Source organism: Diaporthe batatas, assembly GCF_019321695.1.
Source record: "Diaporthe batatas strain CRI 302-4 chromosome Unknown Contig00003, whole genome shotgun sequence".
NCBI classification, from domain to species: Eukaryota; Fungi; Ascomycota; class Sordariomycetes; order Diaporthales; family Diaporthaceae; genus Diaporthe; species Diaporthe batatas.
In genome coordinates, this window is record NW_025408550.1 from 2,820,609 (window position 1) to 2,839,376 (window position 18,768).

Here is an 18,768-nt window from a genome sequence, read left to right on the forward strand (position 1 = left end):
CAACTTGGTGCTGCATCTGATACGAGCGAGGCTCCCGGATGTGGGCGGATGGATGGATGGCAGAAAAGGGTGCGTCAAAGGGTCAGAATGTTCGGAGTCACTTCATGACACAGCAAGTGGGAGGGGGTGCCGCCGAGGAGGCGAGGAAATGCGGTAGCGAGGGACGAGGGAGCAGCAGCAGCTTTGGTATACCAGCCACTTGGGTTTCTCGTTCGTGTATGTTGGCAGAGTTTTGTGAATGGTGGTGGTGTTACGCGAGATTTAGGTCTCAGCTATAGCTCAACAATTATACTCGGCACCTAGGTATGGGTGGATGTCTAGACCTTACCTCGTCGAAACCGGGTGGTGGATGCGCGAGCATGCCCAGGTAGAGAACAGAGTCTAATTCAGCCATGCTCGCCGACCAGGTGCTCTCGGTTCCAAGGTTGGCAGCCTGCCAGCCAGCCTCGGACGCCGAGTCACTCACTACCTGGGTATGGTCTCGGCTATGTTCCAATTTTGCAGTCTGTTCTGATTTTTCTCGTCTCTTGACGTCCTCTCCAGCCTTCGCAGCCGGCCGGAAGGGGAAAACGAAGTCAACAGGTATGGGCGTGAGGGTCCAGTGGGAGGCGGCCGGCTAAAGTCGAGGTAGGAGTGGGGTGGGGGTAGGAATGCAAAGAGCCGCATAGGCTGGCCACGCTAATAGCGATTACATGGTCTTGGGCGGCCATTTCCGGCGCGGATAGGTACCGCGGAGGAGATGGCTCTTTCGTGTGGCTCAGTCACTTGTCTCGGAGGATCTGGGTGAGAGACTTGCCATCCGTCTCACCTGCTTACTACCTAGGTACTTAGGTATTTACTGCCTAACTGCATGTATAGAGTCGGGTTGGGGTGGGCCACCTGCCCTTTAGCCAGGGCCGACTCCTCTCTTGCTGCCACCCTCCAGTCTCCACACAGGCCTGGCCAAAGTGAAAGATCGTTCTGGATGGTCTTGGGTAAACGGGATCTCAGTATAGAAAAATGGAAAAAAAATAAAAGCTGGGACGGTACCGCAGGCGAGTGCTGAGTGGTCGACGGGGTTCGTCTGATGATCATCCGTTGTTAGTGACAGCCAGGGATGTCCCTGTTCGTGCGTCTCAGAAGCCGTTTGGGACAAGAGAGGAAGGGCTCATGCGCGCCCACGCAGCTGCCACGCTGTGGTGCTTGCAGGAATTTTGGGGAACAAGATGCGCCAGGGCGGGGCGGGGGGGGAGTAAGGGGGGTGGGAGATGGGCGTTGGATGCCACGCGGTTAACGGCCAGTCGCTTGGGATCCGGGCTGCCTTTGATCTGCATTGGCCTGCGTCGAAGCGATCCGATATGGGACGAAAGATGGGACCATGATCTATGGGAGCACAAGCAATGGGTGCATATGTACCTACCAACCTAGGCAGGTAACTGTTTTGGAAGCTGATGGTTGCTGGTGCGCAACGTCTTGTTAGTGGTCCCCTTGAGGATCCCTTATTTCTTATTTTGTATCTTCTCTTGTCTCTTCTTATTCCCGAGTCGAGTCGAGTCGGTCGGCGCCTTCCTCCCTCTGCCCAGGTGTGCATGGTGTGGTGTTACAGGAAGGGCCTACCTCCGAGATTGGATGGGGCATGATGTCAACGGAGCAAAAGAAGGCATGAATAGAACAAGGTGGTGCGCCAGGGCGGACAAGGCTGAGGATATTAATATGGGCCAAGGCCATAACGGCCACTGCATAGTCAGACAAGACAGGAAATAAGATGAAAGGCATAGCACACGAGCTTGCATCTTGATGCGCCACATCACAGATGGTGTCAGTGTGTGTCACGATGATGCGTGGTGGAGGCTAATGTTGGATGGAGGCAGGTAGGAGATCTGATACAATGATACTGTGATATCCGGCATCTCGAGAGTGGTTGTTGTTGTGACGACTGCCCGCCGTGAGGGACGCTCGGAGGGTGGGCGAGGCGCACAGGCTCGAGATGCAAATGCCATGCATGCATGTGCTGTGCATGCGGACCAGAATGCACAAGAGCATTGTCAAGATTGTGTCCTGACAGCCTGGTAAGGGTAGCAGAGGGAAAAGGGAAAAGAGAAAAAGGAAAACAAGACGACCTCATGGCAATGCAATAGATTATATTGAAGCCACTCACTCGTCCATCTGTTGCTGCCTCTGCTTCTGCTGCTGCAGGCCAGCCACGTTGCGTCAGGAAGTACCCAGAGCCTCCAATCAAGCAGCACACGCCCAAGACAGGCAGACAGGACGGCCCCTTCCTTGTGCTGAGTTCAACGGGCACACGAGATGCCGCCCACTGCTGCATGTGCATTTGAGACATGGCCGGCCGCGTCCACGAGTGAGCATGCCCAACCGGCCGGGAAAAGCAACCCGATCGTGTGCTGTGCCAATTTATCTATGCCCCCTCTGCGTTGCGCGAGATAGATCTCGCATCCATCCCTCTGTCAGTGCTGGCAAGATCTGCCCTGGTTTATGTCAACTGGTATTACGGAGTACACAGGACTGCGGGTAGTTAGCTACCCGCTGGCCTGACTCCCCGGCCCCCCAGCTCCCCAGCTCCCCAGCTCCCCCCTCCCCCAGCTTCCTTCCCGGCTCCGCTCCCCAGCATTTCGCTCCCCCACACACACCACACACCAACTTCCGTGCTCTGGCACCACCCCCCCCCCCAACCTCCCCCCGGCCAACACCCCTCGCCGTTGTGCTAGAGCACGAGAGGTAATAATCCCCTGCCAGGCCATCACAAATGTAGCCTGGTAGTCTGGCCCAAGGGCAACCCCGGATTTGCTCCAGATTTCGATCGCAATTTGGCTCAAGCGCTCCAAACATAAGACGGACGGGCCCAGACCAGACCCGTCTTCTCCTCACCCGACCACGGCTTCAGTAGGATAATGAATGTCTGGAAAAATATCTCCACCATCGCCAGCGTCGTCGCCATCGCCAAAAACACCCGCCCTGACGCCGTGCCCCCCTAGGTCGTCGGCCCCCGTCTCCCGTTGGCATCTGACCACAAGTCGCCGCCGGCCGGGTTTACTGGCCCCTTCTGACGACAACCGACAACCCTACAGAAATCTCGAGATCCAGCACTCGACACCCGAGCCAGGACTACCACGCCTCGCCTCACCCCAGGATCTCGTCATCTTCTGAGTGTGCGTGCGCATGTGCGTGCGTGCGTGCGTTCCCCGGAGTCCCCTGGAGTCCCCTGGAGTCCCTGTAGGATAACCTCGGACCCGCTGTTACCCCTCCACCCTCCCGCCCGCCCGCCTGCTCATCCCATCTGATCCGTCGTCTATTATTATTATCCCGCCTCCACCACATGAGCCTGCGGGTCAGCATGTCGCCCTCATCCACCGGGGGCTCTCCCCACTCGACAACCGCCACAGCAACGGCCAGCGCCGTCAGGCCCTTCCCAGTGCCCACCAGGGACAACTTCTCAATCGAAATGCCCACCCCTCTGATGGCTTCTACAAATGGCTCCGGGGCTGGGCCCAAGTCCCCCACCGCCGTCAAGAACCAGCGCCAGGGCAGCTTCGGCCGTGACGGCAACGCCCTCGGCCCGCCAAACAAGGCCCGCCACCTGTCCCAGTCGTCCGAAAACCGCCCGGAGCCTTCTTCGGTGAGCATGCAGAAGGACGACAGCGAGGACAGCGTGAACCCCCTGAAGCGCAGAAACACCGACGCCGGGGTCGACTACCCCCGGAGGAGGGCCACCATCGCCTGCGAGGTCTGCCGCTCCAGGAAGTCGAGATGTGACGGCACCAAGCCAAAGTGCAAGCTGTGCACAGAGCTCGGCGCCGAGTGCGTCTACCGTGAGCCCGGCATCAAGCTCGATGCCGGCGACAAGCTGATCCTCGAGCGCCTGAGCCGCATCGAGAGCCTGCTCCAGATAAACCTCGTAAACCAGTCAAACGGTATCAACATCGGCCAGGGCTCGCCCAACCTGAGCAGTGGCACCACCGCCCTCAGCGGCGAGAACCTGCTGGTCCAGAGCGCCACCGGTAACTTCAGCTCCGTCATCCTCAGCGGCGGCATGGGCACTTGGACCCCCAACAATACAAACATTTCGACAATGCCAAAGATACACACCAATGCCGCCCTCCACCTCCTGCAGTGGCCTCTGATCCGTGACCTGGTCTCCCGCCCCTACGACCCCCAGATCCTCCTCCAGCTGGAAATGGCCAGGGAGCCCTTGCACTCCCTGACAAAGACCCCTTGCGTCGACCTTTCCAACACAACTGCCTACATCGAGGCCTATTTTGAACGGGTCAATATCTGGTATGCCTGCGTGAACCCTTACACCTGGAGGAGCCACTACCGCCTGGCCCTGTCCAACGGCTTCCGAGAGGGCGCAGAGAGCTGTATCGTCCTGCTCGTCCTCGCGCTTGGCCAGGCAAGCCTCCGTGGTAGCATTTCCAGGGTCGTCCCGCAAGAGGACCCTCCAGGCCTGCAGTACTTCACCGCCGCATGGGCTCTGCTCCCGGGCATGATGACTTCCAATAATGTCCTCGCTGCGCAATGCCACCTTCTTGCCTCCGCCTACCTCTTCTACCTCGTCCGGCCCCTCGAGGCCTGGAACCTGCTATGCACGACCAGCAACAAGCTCCAACTGCTCCTGATGTCGCCAAACAGGATCCCGCCTGACCAGAGGGAATTGACGGAGCGCATATACTGGAATTCCCTGCTCTGTGAGAGCGATCTACTGGCAGAACTCGACCTTCCACATTCAGGGGTCGTGCATTTTGAGGAAAACGTCGGCCTTCCAGGTGGATTTGAGGGCGACGAGAACGAGGCCGTGGGACGCGACGACCTCTGGTACTTCCTCGCAGAGATAGCACTACGGCGACTCCTGAACAGGGTCAGCCAGCTCATCTACTCCAAGGATTCCATGGCAACGACCACCAGCCTCGAGCCCGTCGTGGCCGAGCTCGACTTCCAGCTGACCCAGTGGTATGAGAGCCTGCCGCTGCCACTGCAGTTCCCTTTTACCCGGACGTTACTGCCGGATCCTGTGCAGACGGTCCTCCGACTACGCTTTTTTGCATGCCGGACAATCATATACAGGCCATACATCCTGGCTGTCCTCGACAACGAGCAAGCTGTGCTGGACCCTGCCGTACGCGACAGCTGTCATAAATGCCTGGAAGCCTCTATCCGCCAGTTGGAGCACATCTCTGCCCAGTAAGCTTTAGTCTGCGAAACCAATTTTTTCCCTTCCAGTTCACGCTGACAATTCTATTCTAGTCACGTTGGGCATATGCCTTACCTCTGGCAAGGGGCGCTTTCAATTGTATCCCAAACACTCCTGGTCATGGGAGCTACGATGTCACCGTCTCTGTCCAACATCTTGATGGCGCTGGTCCCCCACGGAGACAGCATCGATCGAATCATCAATGAGGTTGTCATGGAAATCGAGCGATACGCTGTTCTAGCTCCCAGTCTAAGTTTGGCTGCCGAAATCATCAAAGAAGCCGAGGTCAGGCGGAGGACGTTTCTCAGTGGCTGAGGCAGTCAATGATACACCGCGTGCCTCCCTCTCTGTGGGCCTAATTGCCTCGCTGCTGTCTGCACAGCCCGCCCTGCGGCCTCGGGAAAGACGTCACTATCGACCAATTTCCTCGACGACAATCAATGCCGACAGAATACCACGGAAATTAAATCCATATGTCAGCGGGACTTCGACAATTGCTTTATGACAGCCGGGTCTTCCCAAACCGTCACACGAAATCCCGCTGGAACCAACCATATCGGGACTCATCTTGCCACGTTCAATTAAACCTGGTTCCTCGGCGCATACGTGGGGTGTGTGGTAACACCCCCCGCCTACTCAATCAAATTAATCACGTTCAAAAACGGGCGGGCGCTGATCTGACGGCCTTCGATACTCACTGACGCAAGGAACCTTGCGTCACGCATGCATTTTCAACGAAGACAACCATCGGGTTGCACACTCAGGCAAGTGGGAGTCGACGGAGGATGGGAAAGGGTGGCCCGCCAGCAAAGCAACGCCGAACAAAGGCCCGAGCTGGAAACGATCTGACGAACTCCCATTCTCGGCAGTGGGAGTAGCAGTTGAGGTTGGCAGATCTGAGCGCTAAGAAGTGACAGCCAAAATCCTGGTTTCGACAAGGGAATCGAGAAGAACCCTGAGGGGAGCCTGGGGTCGTGGTTGCACCGTGGAAATAACGAGGCGTGGTTGGCGGACGATTTCCGGCTGACGGCCCGATATTGCCGGCCACCAACCCCTCCCAAGACTCTTTAATACACCATACGGACATTCTGGAGCCTTATTCGAATGCCAGTCGAGCGCCTGCAGCTTCGTCATCATTATGAGAAGTCGTGTGTGACGTCCACACGGCGCCCTTCCCCAAGGGACGCGATCTGACATTCTGATCAACGGGGGTCCAGCTCCGTGGCCGCCACTGCAGCAACCATCGGCGTCACATGACCGGTCACGCAGCCAAGTGCTGCGATTCGACATACCACGACGCCAGCTGTTTTGCTGCCGCCGCAGATCATCGGGCGCGGCACGGCAGCACGGCCATTGCAAGGGCGCGAGCCATTTGGCCATGAATCACCACAGGCAGCAGTCAGCTATATAGCGGCTGCACAGTCATCAACGGTGTGGCGAGGCAAATAAGTTAGGAGGCCGGCTGCAGGGGCGATCGAAGCCCAGCAGCTTCAGGGTGGCTGAATGCTACCACCAGGAGGCGAGGAGGAGATGAATTGGGCCAGTCATGGGACACTGAATCCGAAGCTGTCAGCCCACATCCGGGTCGCTCAGGCGCCTTGAACCCCTTCCGATGAGACGAGCTAGACCCTTGCCTTCTGAGCGATTCCGAGCAGTCAGGCAGTGTCGACGGGTCCAAGGATCCATAGTGGGAGGGGCAAATGGGATGAATGCTGAGCACGTGGGGAGTGGAAGGTTTCCCTTGTCTTTTCAAGCAGTTAAGAGTTGTTCTACCGCGAGGTTTTGTCTTGGCCTTTGGGAGTCCCAACCGCGCGGCATGCTGGTTCATGCCATGTATGTATATGTGTGTGGGCAGACCCAGGCTCTGTCATCATCGTCATTATCATCATCCTACCTTCCTATGTAGGCAGTTTGCATTGGTAGATACTGAGCAAAGCCGCTTGGCAGATGTGCTGTGTGGAAGTTCACCATCTCCACAAAGCGATATGAACGACAAGCATTTTTCCGTCTATGTCCTGTCCTTCTCCGACACTGCCAGATTTTGCCCTGCCCAGCCCTTCCAAGCAATCCTCCATGCCCGATCCTGTCAGCCACGCCGACACACCCCCAGGGTACGACATGGGGCCAATTTTAAGGGTCCAGTTCTAGCGTAGCTTAGGTATCCAACGCCCAGGCGAGCCAGAACAATAACGAGCCCTTGGATCCTCCAAGCCCCCCCCCCCTCTCCTTCCACTCACAGCCGTTATAACCGAACCAGCAATTTTTTACTCTCTTGCGAGGCAGGCAGCGGGACAGGCGCCACGACGGACTGGGTGGCAGGGGCACCACACACAGTAGCTCCTCAAGTCACGCCCCGGCCAAACCCCGGCACCGCGAAACTTGGCCCGCAGATCACGCACCCAGATCGTGGCCAGTAGGGTCCTCTGAAAGCCCCTCTGCCCTTGCTGTGTCTTGCGGTATCAGCTGCGCGTGTGAGGCTTGCCCTGCACGGCCTGGCGCGGGGTAGCTCTTCTTCGAAACATATGTACGAAGCAGTAGTGGCAGCGGGTAGCAGCAGCAGCAGAAGAAGCAGCAGCAGCAAGTACACTTGTACACGGAGCATATCCGAACCCTCACACAGCCGCCGGGAAGTACGTGTTGGCCTGGCTCCGGGAGGGAGGTCTCCTGTGGGGTTTCCCAAGCCTGGGGGCCTCTTCTCGAGGCTTGTTACTCGCCAGGGCCCCTGGGCCTGGTGGTGGTGGTGGTTCCCCCAGAACGGCCGACCTGTTATGTCCCCGTCTCACCACCCCAGGGCCCACAGGAAAAGCACGTGTGTTGTGTCGATGCAAGCCACCGGCCATCTGACGGCATCAGGGCAGCCACGAATGGTGAGGTGTCTTTTTTATGTGTGTGCGTCTTGTTTATTGTTCCCGCATCTGACAGATGCATCGCATTCAGGCTCCTGGACTAAAAATGGTATGCTGCGTCTGGGCAGCGTTGCCTGAGAGAAAAAGTAAAAGCACATCTTGCAGGCCATCCTCCAGGCTCCTCTGAAAGACGAGATCGGAAAACCCCTCCCAAGCTACTCGCGGAAGCCAGATAAAAAGACAGAGGCCCGAAGCAGGGGGTCACCAGGCCCAGAGCTAGGGTGGGAGTGGGCATCTCCCGCATAGTGGACCACGATTTCTAGCCGGCTGCCGAGATAGTCTGGACCCAGGATTTGCTGGCGCTTATCCTACATGGTACCATAACACTACCTCTTCAGGTTTTTGGGATTTTTTCATTATTATTTTTCGCGTTTCCCGGTTCGAGTGGGGTGGTCCACTGTGAATTTCATGCTGGCGAGACGAGGGTAGCCCGTTGGGGAAACATCAAACATCTCGGGCCACGGAAAAGACTCCCTCCTCCTTGACAATATGCCCGGAAGGATTTCTTGCCAGCAATTTTGGAACTTGTCGAAAAATCACTTTAACCGCCTGCCTGGCTACTGTCTTCGAGACCGATCGAGCTGAAAAAAACGTATACACACTGACAGTCCAGGCGCACGAGTGTTCAAATTTGTCCCTCAGTGTGATATGGCGCCGTTTGGCCGGGCCTCAGTGGTCACACTGCGTGCAGGCTTTGAGATGCGTGTGATGGATCACTTTTTTCTTTAGTTTCTTTTACCACAGTATGCGCGAATTTGCCGATGTGGTTTTGTGGCGCACATCCATCTTGACATATGCACCACGTTTGTTTACTGTGGTAGCGATCTCAAGGCCTCTCCCAAACAGGCTCGGCCCACCACCCAAGCTACTGCCACGGCGGAAGACCCCATGGGGGATGAACCACTCGACCGGGGCCCTGTCTGCCCGCCGACTCCACCGAACCAATGTTTTGATTGCGCCATATGGGGAGAGGGATCAGGGCCGACTTGCTTCGCGCTGGGTGGATGGTCAGACTGGTTGCCTTGTCTTGTTTGGGGTATAGCACGCCGTCCTGGTGGGCATGGGCCTGGAATTCGTCCTCGTATCCTCGAGGATTATGTGACAGGCAGTCATGCTCTTTCCGGCCCCCTCGATACAAATCGAGAGCTCCGGGTGAGTTTCTCGCGGGACATTGGCTGGTACAGTCTCGCGATATAAGCATGGAAGGCCCAGTCTGTACGTGACCGCGTGGACACTTCAAGTTGGTTTTACCCGAGTCGCCCGCAGAAGCGAGGGCCTCAGCCGCTCCAGCTTTGACGGCCAGGAAATTTTGAGGCAACCCATTCACGATGGCTGCCGAAAAGAGCGGTATTGTGCTCGTAGGCCAGTCTGTTGCTCGTGGAAGCGATACCAATCTCCTACCTCGATCGCGGCAAGCCACGGGCTTCAATGTCATGGAGAGTTGTCCACTCAATGGATGAGCGCATGTTAAACCTGCAAGTGCTCAATATTATATATCGCAACTAACTTGACTGTGATCCCCCAGGTGCCAATGGTTGTATTCGGCGCTACCACGGCCCTGGTGCATCCATCGCAGGCGAGGCCGCCGACTCAGGCTGGTACATCAAATATGGAGCGGGTAAATTGTGCCTCGGTGGTATTCACTCGTGCGTGCTTCTGGTCCAGTGAAGGCAACCTTGAAATCGAGCCGTTGTTTGTGGTCATCCTTCTCATTCCTCTACTACGGTGAACTACTGATGGCGCCCTGTATCCTGTCCCAATGTAGGTGCGAGATTCCGCCGAGTGTTGGGACATAATTCCCATCAAGTATCTGGTGGCCCTCCTCATGGGGATACGATGGACTTGGCCGTGAGTTGCATATTTGCACTGATTATGACCTGGTTTGTAGCTGCTCGTGTGTTCTCCAATGGTGACAATGTCGAAATGGTGATGGCCAGCCTCCACAAGATTTATCTTCAGGTCGCCCTCATCACGAGGCCCCCGCGAGAGAATCAATGGCGCTCTCCTACGCCAACACCGCCCGTACTGAAGAGGTCGTAGATCCAATAAGCCTGCTGGGAATTGGCCTGCTTCCATAGACGTTTTCTGTGCGTCGTCACAGTGTCCAGTACCGAAGCCAATTCGTCTCAGTGCACATGTGACTTGACCAGCACCACAAGACATCCAGTATTTACTCATGCAACCTGAGCACATAGCTTGCCTGGTTAACAAGAGACGGATGCAAGGGGCAGTCAAATCACATTATCTATGCTCGCACCTGGTCCTGAGACCTGATGTACAATCGCTTAGTAGATGCCGTAGGTCTCCATGGCGGAGACGAGTTGGCGACGATAAACGAGACTGTTAGTCACGAGTTGCTGCGATTCCCATGGTACATCCCTCCATGCCCAGGCGGAGTTCAACGTCGTGAGAGAAGACGACTGTCGCTTCGCTTATGGCGATCGGGGAAGAGATTCACACCATAATATTATGATGTAGAACAGGCTGGGGGCGAGTGACTTCCGAGGCCTCGTTCTCGACGCTAGCCTGACTCCCAGAGTAGCTCGTGAACAGCCCTGGCTCCTGTGCTAGTAGATAGTGGAGACTGAGGCTGACAGAAACAACACGTGAAGGCGATCCAATCTGTTTGAAGAGGTTCCAGTCTCTTGTCGCTTGAGCACTCATTGCTTTATTGTACATGCCGAGGATTCAGGGGCTGAAGCTTCCTCGGCCACTACATCTATTTCGCTATCATGGTGATCGAACGATACACTTACGTATACCTTCGTCAAGCGCGTACCGCTATGCATCTCTCTGGTACCCTAGGATAGTTTTGGAAGCGCATTCGGGGTTTCGAGTTGGATATACAATGTCTCCTCAAGTTCTGTAAATTGGCCCATGTCCTCTGGTGTAGGGCCATCAACCAGCTCCTCTTTACACCAAGTCGGTATGTGCAGGTTCCGCCTTGAGGCGTTGTGGGATCATCCATCAACAACCTCTGCTGGACAGACGGACAATGTATTTAGCCTTCACTGGCTGCATTTCCCTCGTGAGCTCCATTGCTCAACCTCTCCTAGACATTTTCCGCATGTCGATGTCACGCTTGCGGCACGGTCATCCTCAGAGCTCGGGTTATTGGAGGATAGTGCTGGTGGCGAGACAAGATATATGCTAGGTGGAGTGCGTCCGAAACAAGATGATGCCGTCCCTGGGGTTTCCTTAACCCAGTGAGAACCGAGGGAAATAATGGTCCGTCTTATGGCGTACGCTGGAGTCCCCAGAAGCATCCGGTCCGGTTCGGGCGGCCAATATGGTTTTCAGTATCCACGGTCGCCGAGAGCTTTCACGGTATGTGCTCTACAGACTTTGATTTGCCAAATAGCCTCCGGAATGATGCCTTTCCAGGTGTCTTTGGCGTCTTTGGCGTCTTCGGGCGCGAGGGGCCGGCAGGACGCATGGGGACTTCAATCCGTAGAGGTGGCGGATCCTTATTGGGGACCACGGGCGGCCTCCTCTCCAACCTCCTGTCGGCCAGCCTGTCAATGCCGCCCTGGTCGTAGCCGAGATCCCTCCTGAGCTGCTCCCTCCGCATCTCGAGCTCCCTGTCCTTGCCCTCGAAGAGCAGCTGCTGGTGGGTGTACTGGGTGTGGTGTGCCACCTGGGCCCTAGTCTCGGGCCTCGACCCGGCCCCCTCGGCCGGCCACTCCCTCTCCTCGTCGCCATTGACAACCACGTACCACCTGATCTCCTCCCCCCTCTGCAGCTGGTCCCTCAGCTGCTCGAACCAGCCGGCTCGGCCGCCCAGGCGGGCCGTGTCCCGCTTCCCGTTGAGGGTCTCGTCGGAGCTGGGCCCGGTGACGGCGGGCTCCCTGCTGGCGCGCACCATGTGCTCGTACCTGGCGATCTCCTCGACGATGCTGCAGGACGCGTCGATGCGCTGGACGTAGTCGGCGACGTAGGCGTAGGGCCGCGAGACCTCGTCCAGGTTGGCCGGGTCGTGCTCCTCCAGGACCTTGACGGGCGACCAGTCCTGGGCCAGCACGGGGTCGGCGGTGGCGGCGTCGCTGGCATGCGACAGCGAGGCGGCGAACTGGGGCTGGGACGAAGGCGGTGACGGCGGGGCCTGGTGTGCCGGAGCCTGGTAGCCGGGCGGGGCGTGGGTGGTGGGCGGCAGGGGCTTCCGGCTGATCTCTGACTTGCTCCGCTTCCTGCTGCTGTTGCTGCACTCCCTCTCCCTGTCCTTGTCCTGGTGGGACTGGAGATGGGGCTGGGACTGCTGGGCGACGACGGTGCGGCTCTGGCTGGTGCTCCGGCCCCTTGCCGAGCGGGCTGTGTAGTGGCTGGCGGCGTCATCGTCGTCGTCGGCGGCGATGCTGCTGTTGCGGTCCAGGGAGTGAGGCTGCGAGTAAGTGCGCGGGGCGAAGCTGCTGCGGCGGGTGGGCGGGAATGTGCACTCGGGGAGGAAGTCAAAGAGGTTGTAGAACGACTCGATGAGGCTCCGCGGGGAGCCCCGTTTCACGATCCATTCGGGGGCTGCGTCGTCGAGGTTCTGGAGAACGACGTACACGCGTATGCTGCGGCGTTTCCAGCGGAAGCCGTGGCACAGATAAGTGGGCATTTGGGCGGAGGTGACGCGGGCAGAGCAGGCCGGGCCGAGGCAAGACAGCTAGCTCGGTCAGGATTGTGAGCCCATTGATGTGTGTGTCGAGCACAGAGAAGTATTTGTGTGAGTTGTGGTGAGTGAGAGAGGACGACGATCCGAGTCAAGATGATGTATGGCGTTCACGAGATATGACAGACGGACAGCGCGGGCGGGGCGTCCTGGGCGTCTGACTTGTTCGGGAATGAGGCTGAGACACAATACACGGTAGAGCTTACTGGCGTGCTTTTGCCCTGATAGTCTCTGTCCAACGACGGACCGAGGAAAAAGACCATTTAATAGCTAGGTACGCAATGACGATGTGGTGGAGACGACGATTGTTTCCCAGAGTACTGGTCTTTTGCAACGGGCAGCTGCGTTGCTTTTGTGTGCGAGTGGATTGGCCTGCCCGATACGGTTCTAGAATCTTGAATTCGAGACAGGAGCAGCTGCAGGGTAGGTGGGCATATGTAAAATGGACGTTGGATATGGCACGTACGGCATACGGCATATGGCAATATGGCAGGCACATGGCAGCAGGTAACAAACCTCTGTGGGGGTCAAGAAACACAAGCTGTCGCAGCATCACCTCCCCGGCCTTAAGCTCGCCCAGACTATGCCAGGCTGGGGAGGTTGCTCCTTAATAACGGGAGCACGTCGGCCTATTACAGACCAAGAAACGCATGGTAGCTCCGAAGCTTGAGGGCAGCGGGCAACGGGGCAGTTGGGGTTTGAGACCCAATGCAGCAGTAACACCCCTGAAATACACCCCAAGGCCCGTCCAGCTGGGATTCTCGCAAGCTGTCAGGCTGTCCAGCTGCACCCATCTGCATGATGGCAACACACACCGGCAACAGGCACCAGGCACCAGGCACCAGGCACCTCACGTGCAAGCCCGGCCCGGCCAGGTGACGCCGTTTCAGCCAGATGAAGCGACTACACTACTCCGTACAGATGTTACCGACCGGACATGACAGCTCTATTTATAACGTGAAGAGACTCATATGTAGTAGAGAGAGAAAGTCACCGGTGTGGGATAGATCAGACGCTCTTAAAGCATCCATAAATACTCCACAGGGCCAGATACTGGTATATATATATATATACACACATGTATATATACGACGTGTATATACACACACACAACCCATCCCATCTGCCTTTTCAGCCAATGCCAATGCCCATGTCAATATCAACGCGTCAGTGCCAACGCCAACCGTCAGTGCCACTGCCCACGGACTGCCACCGCCAGGCGCCGGAAGGGGCCCGGCCCGGAGCCGAGAGCGAAAGGGGTCCTGCGGAGTGGGATGCTGCAAGCTGCACGTCCAAGGCCCCAGGCTTGGCTGAACTTGACACCCTGATCCCTGTCAGACAGATGGTCCCGCCTCCAGCTCCCGTCCGAGCTCTTTTCCTCAGCGGCCTGCGGGTCGGCCCAAAGTGCAGTTTTGCAGACCTCAAGTGCTCTGTCGTGCCCACAAACAAACATGTGCCAGATATATAGATAGATACATAGTATATATGCATATCGAGGTAGATATATATACAGCATACACATGTAGACACACAATTCTTCCTTCTTCCCAATTGATTGGGTTGGACTATCAGTCACTGGTACCAGTGCCCTCTGGACAGGCTGACTTCTGCCTGGCAGGTGGGTTCTTCCCCGGATGGCCGTCCCATGCACTTGGACATGATTCCAGCCTCGCCTCCCACCCACCGCCTCGATATCGCCCTGCCAGCCTGCCAGCCTGCCAGCCCAGCCATCCCAATTCTATCAACAGCCCCGTCCAGCTGCCAGCCCCGTCCAATCGAGCCTTGTAACCGTCTACGTCAAAGGCCGTCTTCACCTGCTAGTGGCTAGGGGCTTTGGACCCTTCATTTCGCGGCTTGGCCTCAAGTGCCGTAAGCCGTCATATGTCAGCTGAAAAGAGGAAAGGGGGCCCGACGCCACCCTTGGTGGGCTAGAGCTGACAGCCACTCCGATTTTTCAGGTTCATGACAGTCCGCATTGCACCGTAGTATTAACCTTGTAGTAGAGGTGGAGGACAGAGTGAGACCCGGCTGTGATATACGAGCCCGCCCTGGAGTGACACAGCCATACTGCCGCCTCGTCTATCGGTGCCCAATCTCTTCTACTTCTTCCCTCCTCTGCGTCTCCCTGCATCTCCTGTGCGAGGCGAACTAGCCGTGGCCGTCTGCAGGAGCTGGCGCCCGCGCAGCACAACAATGCCAATCATCCACACAGCCTGACAGGCCTCACCCCACTCATGCACCTCGCGGGTTGCAGTGAACCACTTGTGTGAAACCATCTGGCTGTCTGGACGCACATGCAGCCCGCGATTCAAACCCCCTTCCGAGCCAGCACTGCTACGCTTCCGCTGCTGCTGCCGTCGCTGTTGCTGCTGCTGCTACTCTCCTCCACCGCCCGCCCGCCCACCTTTGCCCGCATCCGCCATCCGCCGTGCTCGCTCCTTCCCGGCTGTTGTGTCCCCGTGCCCCTCTGACCTCGTGCCAGCAGCAGTAACGAACGGGACATCAGCACCAGTTGCCCCTGCACTTGCACTTGCACTCGCCGCCGCCGCACTCCCCCACGCCCGTTTGTCTTTTTGACACTTTCCTCGAATGCCGCCGCATCAGGGCTGACGCGTGCGCGGAGTGACGAATGGAGAGGCTCGAGTACCTCGAGGGCCCAATGAGCTCGAGGGGTAGGAGTAGGAGGAGCTCCAACGTCCTGCCCCCGGCACCCATGGTCGACGATTCGCCCGAATCTGAAGATGAAGAACCAGATTCGCCGCCTCAAAGGAGTAGTAGGGGCCGGGGCCGGGGCAGGCCCAGGCTCAGAGACAGGGCCTGGGACAGAGACGACGAGATCATGCCGAGGGACCGCCTGGTCCTCAGGGACCGCGACCGCGACCCGGTCAGGCACGACGAGATATTAATGCAGACTCCCGATTCCAGGGCCTCCAGGGCCTCGTCGTCGTCTCACCGTCCCGTCCGCCGCTACCAGTCCGGCTCACGTGCCAGCGACCACACGCCGTCCCAGCCGTCCCAGTCTGTCTCGTCCTCGAGGGCCAGCACCCGCGTGCCCCACCCGCCCATGTCCTCCATGACGAGGCCATCGCCAGCCGACGTGCCCTACCGCCGCCCCTCACAGAGGGACCTTGTGCCGGCGGCATATGATGAGCCCGGGCAACGCCACCGCGGCCACAGGGCCCATTCTCATTCCCGTTCCGTCCACGCCGTCCCCTCGGCCCCTGTCCTCCGGAGCAGGGGCTACCCGTCAGGAACAGAGTCCAACGATGACGATACCGAGACGACATACGATAGTCGCCATGTCAGAAGGCACCCGAGGGCTGAGACGCCCAGGAGGCGCCTGAGCCTCGACGACAGAAGCCCAACTCGGGCAGAGCCGAGGACGGTTTACCACCGGTCGCGCCCAAGACGGAGGGATCCCCCCAGGCTGGATGATGACTACGATGAATTGGAATCTAGGCACACCCTTCCCATCGACCACGAACCTCCCCCTGCACCTCCTCCCCCTCGCTCGCAGCCCCGCTCCCGAACCCCGTCTGCCAGGCCGCCTATCCCAGAACCAGACGTCACGGAATCCGAGAATTCGCAAGAAGACGACCGTCTTCGAGATCGGTTTGAGCGCCGCCCAAAACATAGGCGTCAGAGGCACGACGATCCTCCCAAGACGGACCATCGAAGAAGGCGCAGCGAGAGCCACATGGACCCTTCGCCAACCCCCAAGCGGTATGTATTGCCATCTATCTTTGGTGGCACCCCTGGCTCATCACACCGGGCCAGGCCGTCCCCGAAGCGATACTACGAGTCCGAGGTCGCCGTCGTAGAAAAGCTCGACCGCCACCAGCAACCATCTGCGTCAGTGAGGAGGTCGAATACCGTTAGCGGTTCTCAGGCGGCTGCGTCGCACCATCACAGTGTAAGCAACACAACGAGGCGCTCGTCATCGTCAACTTTCCTTGGAAGCTTCTTTGGTTCGTCACTACACTCTCATCACCATCATGCCACAGATAAACGTGCAAAACTGTGAGTCCAGCCCCACCCGCTCCATCATGCGGGCCAGGCCATGGTTGCTGACAGCCGACCTCAGAGTGGAATGTGTCATCTGCATGGACGATCTCCCTTCCCGCAAGACGGCCAAGCTTAAATGCGGCCACCGGATGTGCCATTCATGCCTCAAGCGAAGCTTCAAATTGTCCATTACAGACCCACAACACATGCCGCCCAAATGTTGCACTGCAGCCACCATCCCATTGAAACACGTGGATCGCCTGTTTGACAACGATTTCAAGAGGACCTGGAACAAGAAGTTTGTCGAGTACTCGACCCGCAACCGCCTCTACTGCCCCAAGAAGGGATGTGGCGAGTTCATCCGCCCCGAGGATATCCGTCACGGCGAGTATGGCAGGTGTGACAAGTGTAAGACAAAGGTTTGTGTGCGCTGCAACGGCAAGTGGCATGGTGGTAGGGACTGCCCCAAGGATGAGGAAACTTTGAGATTTATGGCACAGGCCAAGGACGAGGGATGGCAACATTGCTTCAGGTGCAAGGCCATGGTCGAACTTAAAGAGGGCTGTAATCACATGACATGGTATGTTTTCTTTCTGCCCTCTCCGTCCCAACCACCCCCCCCCCCCACCCGCCCTCTATGCTCTACCCTTCTGCGAGATGATAAGTTCCCATCTGACCTCAATGACAAGTCGTTGCGGGGCTGAGTTCTGCATGATCTGCGGGGCCAGGTGGAAGACATGCGACTGCTCCTGGTTCAACTATGACCCCTCCGAGGACGATCACCTGGACCACATGCAGATACCCTTACCGGTACGAGACCGTTTCGGCGTTCGGCCAGCAGCCGAAATGCCGCCTTCTCCCACGAGGCAGGCTCGCTCGGGACCTGGCATGTCGGCATTTCCAGGACCTCGTCCGCGATCGCACCATTTTGATAACGAAGCATACGCGAGGCGTCTAGAGCGCTACCAAGAGTCTGAAGGAGGCCCCGAGGATGACTTCATCGCTGGCTTCGGGGATATCCACGGACTTGGGAACGCGGCTGGCCACCACATGAATGACAACTTCCGTCCGCGTCCGCGTCAGCTGGCGGTGCCTGAGCCACCACTGCCACCCCCGCTCCCGCCTATGGCGCACGATGCCGCACCAGGTTTTGATAGGAATGCGCCCGGTGACTACGTCCTTGACGTCAACCGCGCCCGGGGCGTCCGGGCTGCGTCCCTGGGAAGACTAGCTGATAGGTTCAATACGGATCTTCGCCAGGGCCCCGTACATCGACCCCCGCCGTTACCGACTGCTGCGACGATGCCCTTGCCGACCATGGTCTCGGCCGTGTCCCCTGGACATGTCAGTATGCCGACAAGGAGATACACGGTTGAGACCGGAGATGCCTACGATGACGAAAGGTATCGTCCGAGATCGGGTGGCACGAGATCTGCGGATCGAGTTGCCGTTGGTGGGAGGACGGCCCGGCCGGTGTTCCATGAGGAACCTGAGGATATGCTCCCGCGCGGCGTCCCAGCCGTGAAGCAGCACGTCAGGGATCCGCCCAAGGCGAGCAATCTAGCTGGCCTCACCGGCTCTGGTAGAGGGGCGGATAGAGTGTCCGAATGGCGCACACACGTCGAGCCGGGCGACTTGGGCCCGGGGCCGGAGCTAAGTGCATGATAGAGGATATCGGAGTGTGCCATGCGGCACGGCTGAGGACTCGATGTGATGTGCTTGATGGAATGAAGAATATCACGACGAATCTACGATTACGGATAATGTCACGGCACATGTTCGAAAGGCATTTCTTAACGACAGAACAGCATTGGACTGGGGGTCTATTCACAGACAGCATTTTGTATCATTTCGTTGCATGGGCAGGCAGGGAAGCTGTCCCCCACAGTCTTTCTAGAAGCACTCTGTACAATTTTCTCATCGCAAAGCATTTTTGCTCTCGCGGGCTGGGGCTTCGCTCAAGGGAACGGGGATCTTGGTTGGTCATTGCCAAAGACGCAATAACTAATACAAACCTGTTT

The 18,768-nt window shown here is 57.8% G+C and overlaps 3 protein-coding genes across 3 annotated transcripts; 2 read left to right on the top strand and 1 right to left on the bottom strand.

Moving 5' to 3' along the window:
• Nucleotides 1-2,706: 2,706 nt before the first annotated feature.
• Nucleotides 2,707-7,285, top strand: KVR01_002292 (uncharacterized protein). The gene is made up of 2 exons (XM_044786743.1): nt 2,707-5,175; nt 5,239-7,285. Exons 1-2 carry the CDS (start codon nt 3,314-3,316, stop codon nt 5,498-5,500), a joined length of 2,124 nt encoding a protein of 707 aa, XP_044647307.1. The 5' UTR covers nt 2,707-3,313; the 3' UTR covers nt 5,501-7,285.
• A 3,491-nt stretch (nt 7,286-10,776) lies between these two features.
• KVR01_003679 (uncharacterized protein) lies at nt 10,777-13,068 on the bottom strand. Its single transcript, XM_044782512.1, has one exon. The coding sequence runs from the start codon at nt 12,686-12,688 to the stop codon at nt 11,414-11,416; it is 1,275 nt and encodes a 424-aa protein (XP_044648694.1). The 5' UTR covers nt 12,689-13,068; the 3' UTR covers nt 10,777-11,413.
• A 2,303-nt stretch (nt 13,069-15,371) lies between these two features.
• KVR01_003971 (uncharacterized protein) lies at nt 15,372-18,412 on the top strand (the record flags this gene model as incomplete). Its single annotated transcript, XM_044793625.1, has 4 exons — nt 15,372-16,465; nt 16,520-16,762; nt 16,827-17,327; nt 17,437-18,412. The coding sequence occupies 4 exons, from the start codon at nt 15,372-15,374 to the stop codon at nt 18,410-18,412; spliced, it is 2,814 nt and encodes a 937-aa protein (XP_044648986.1).
• Between the last annotated feature and the right edge of the window lie 356 nt (nt 18,413-18,768).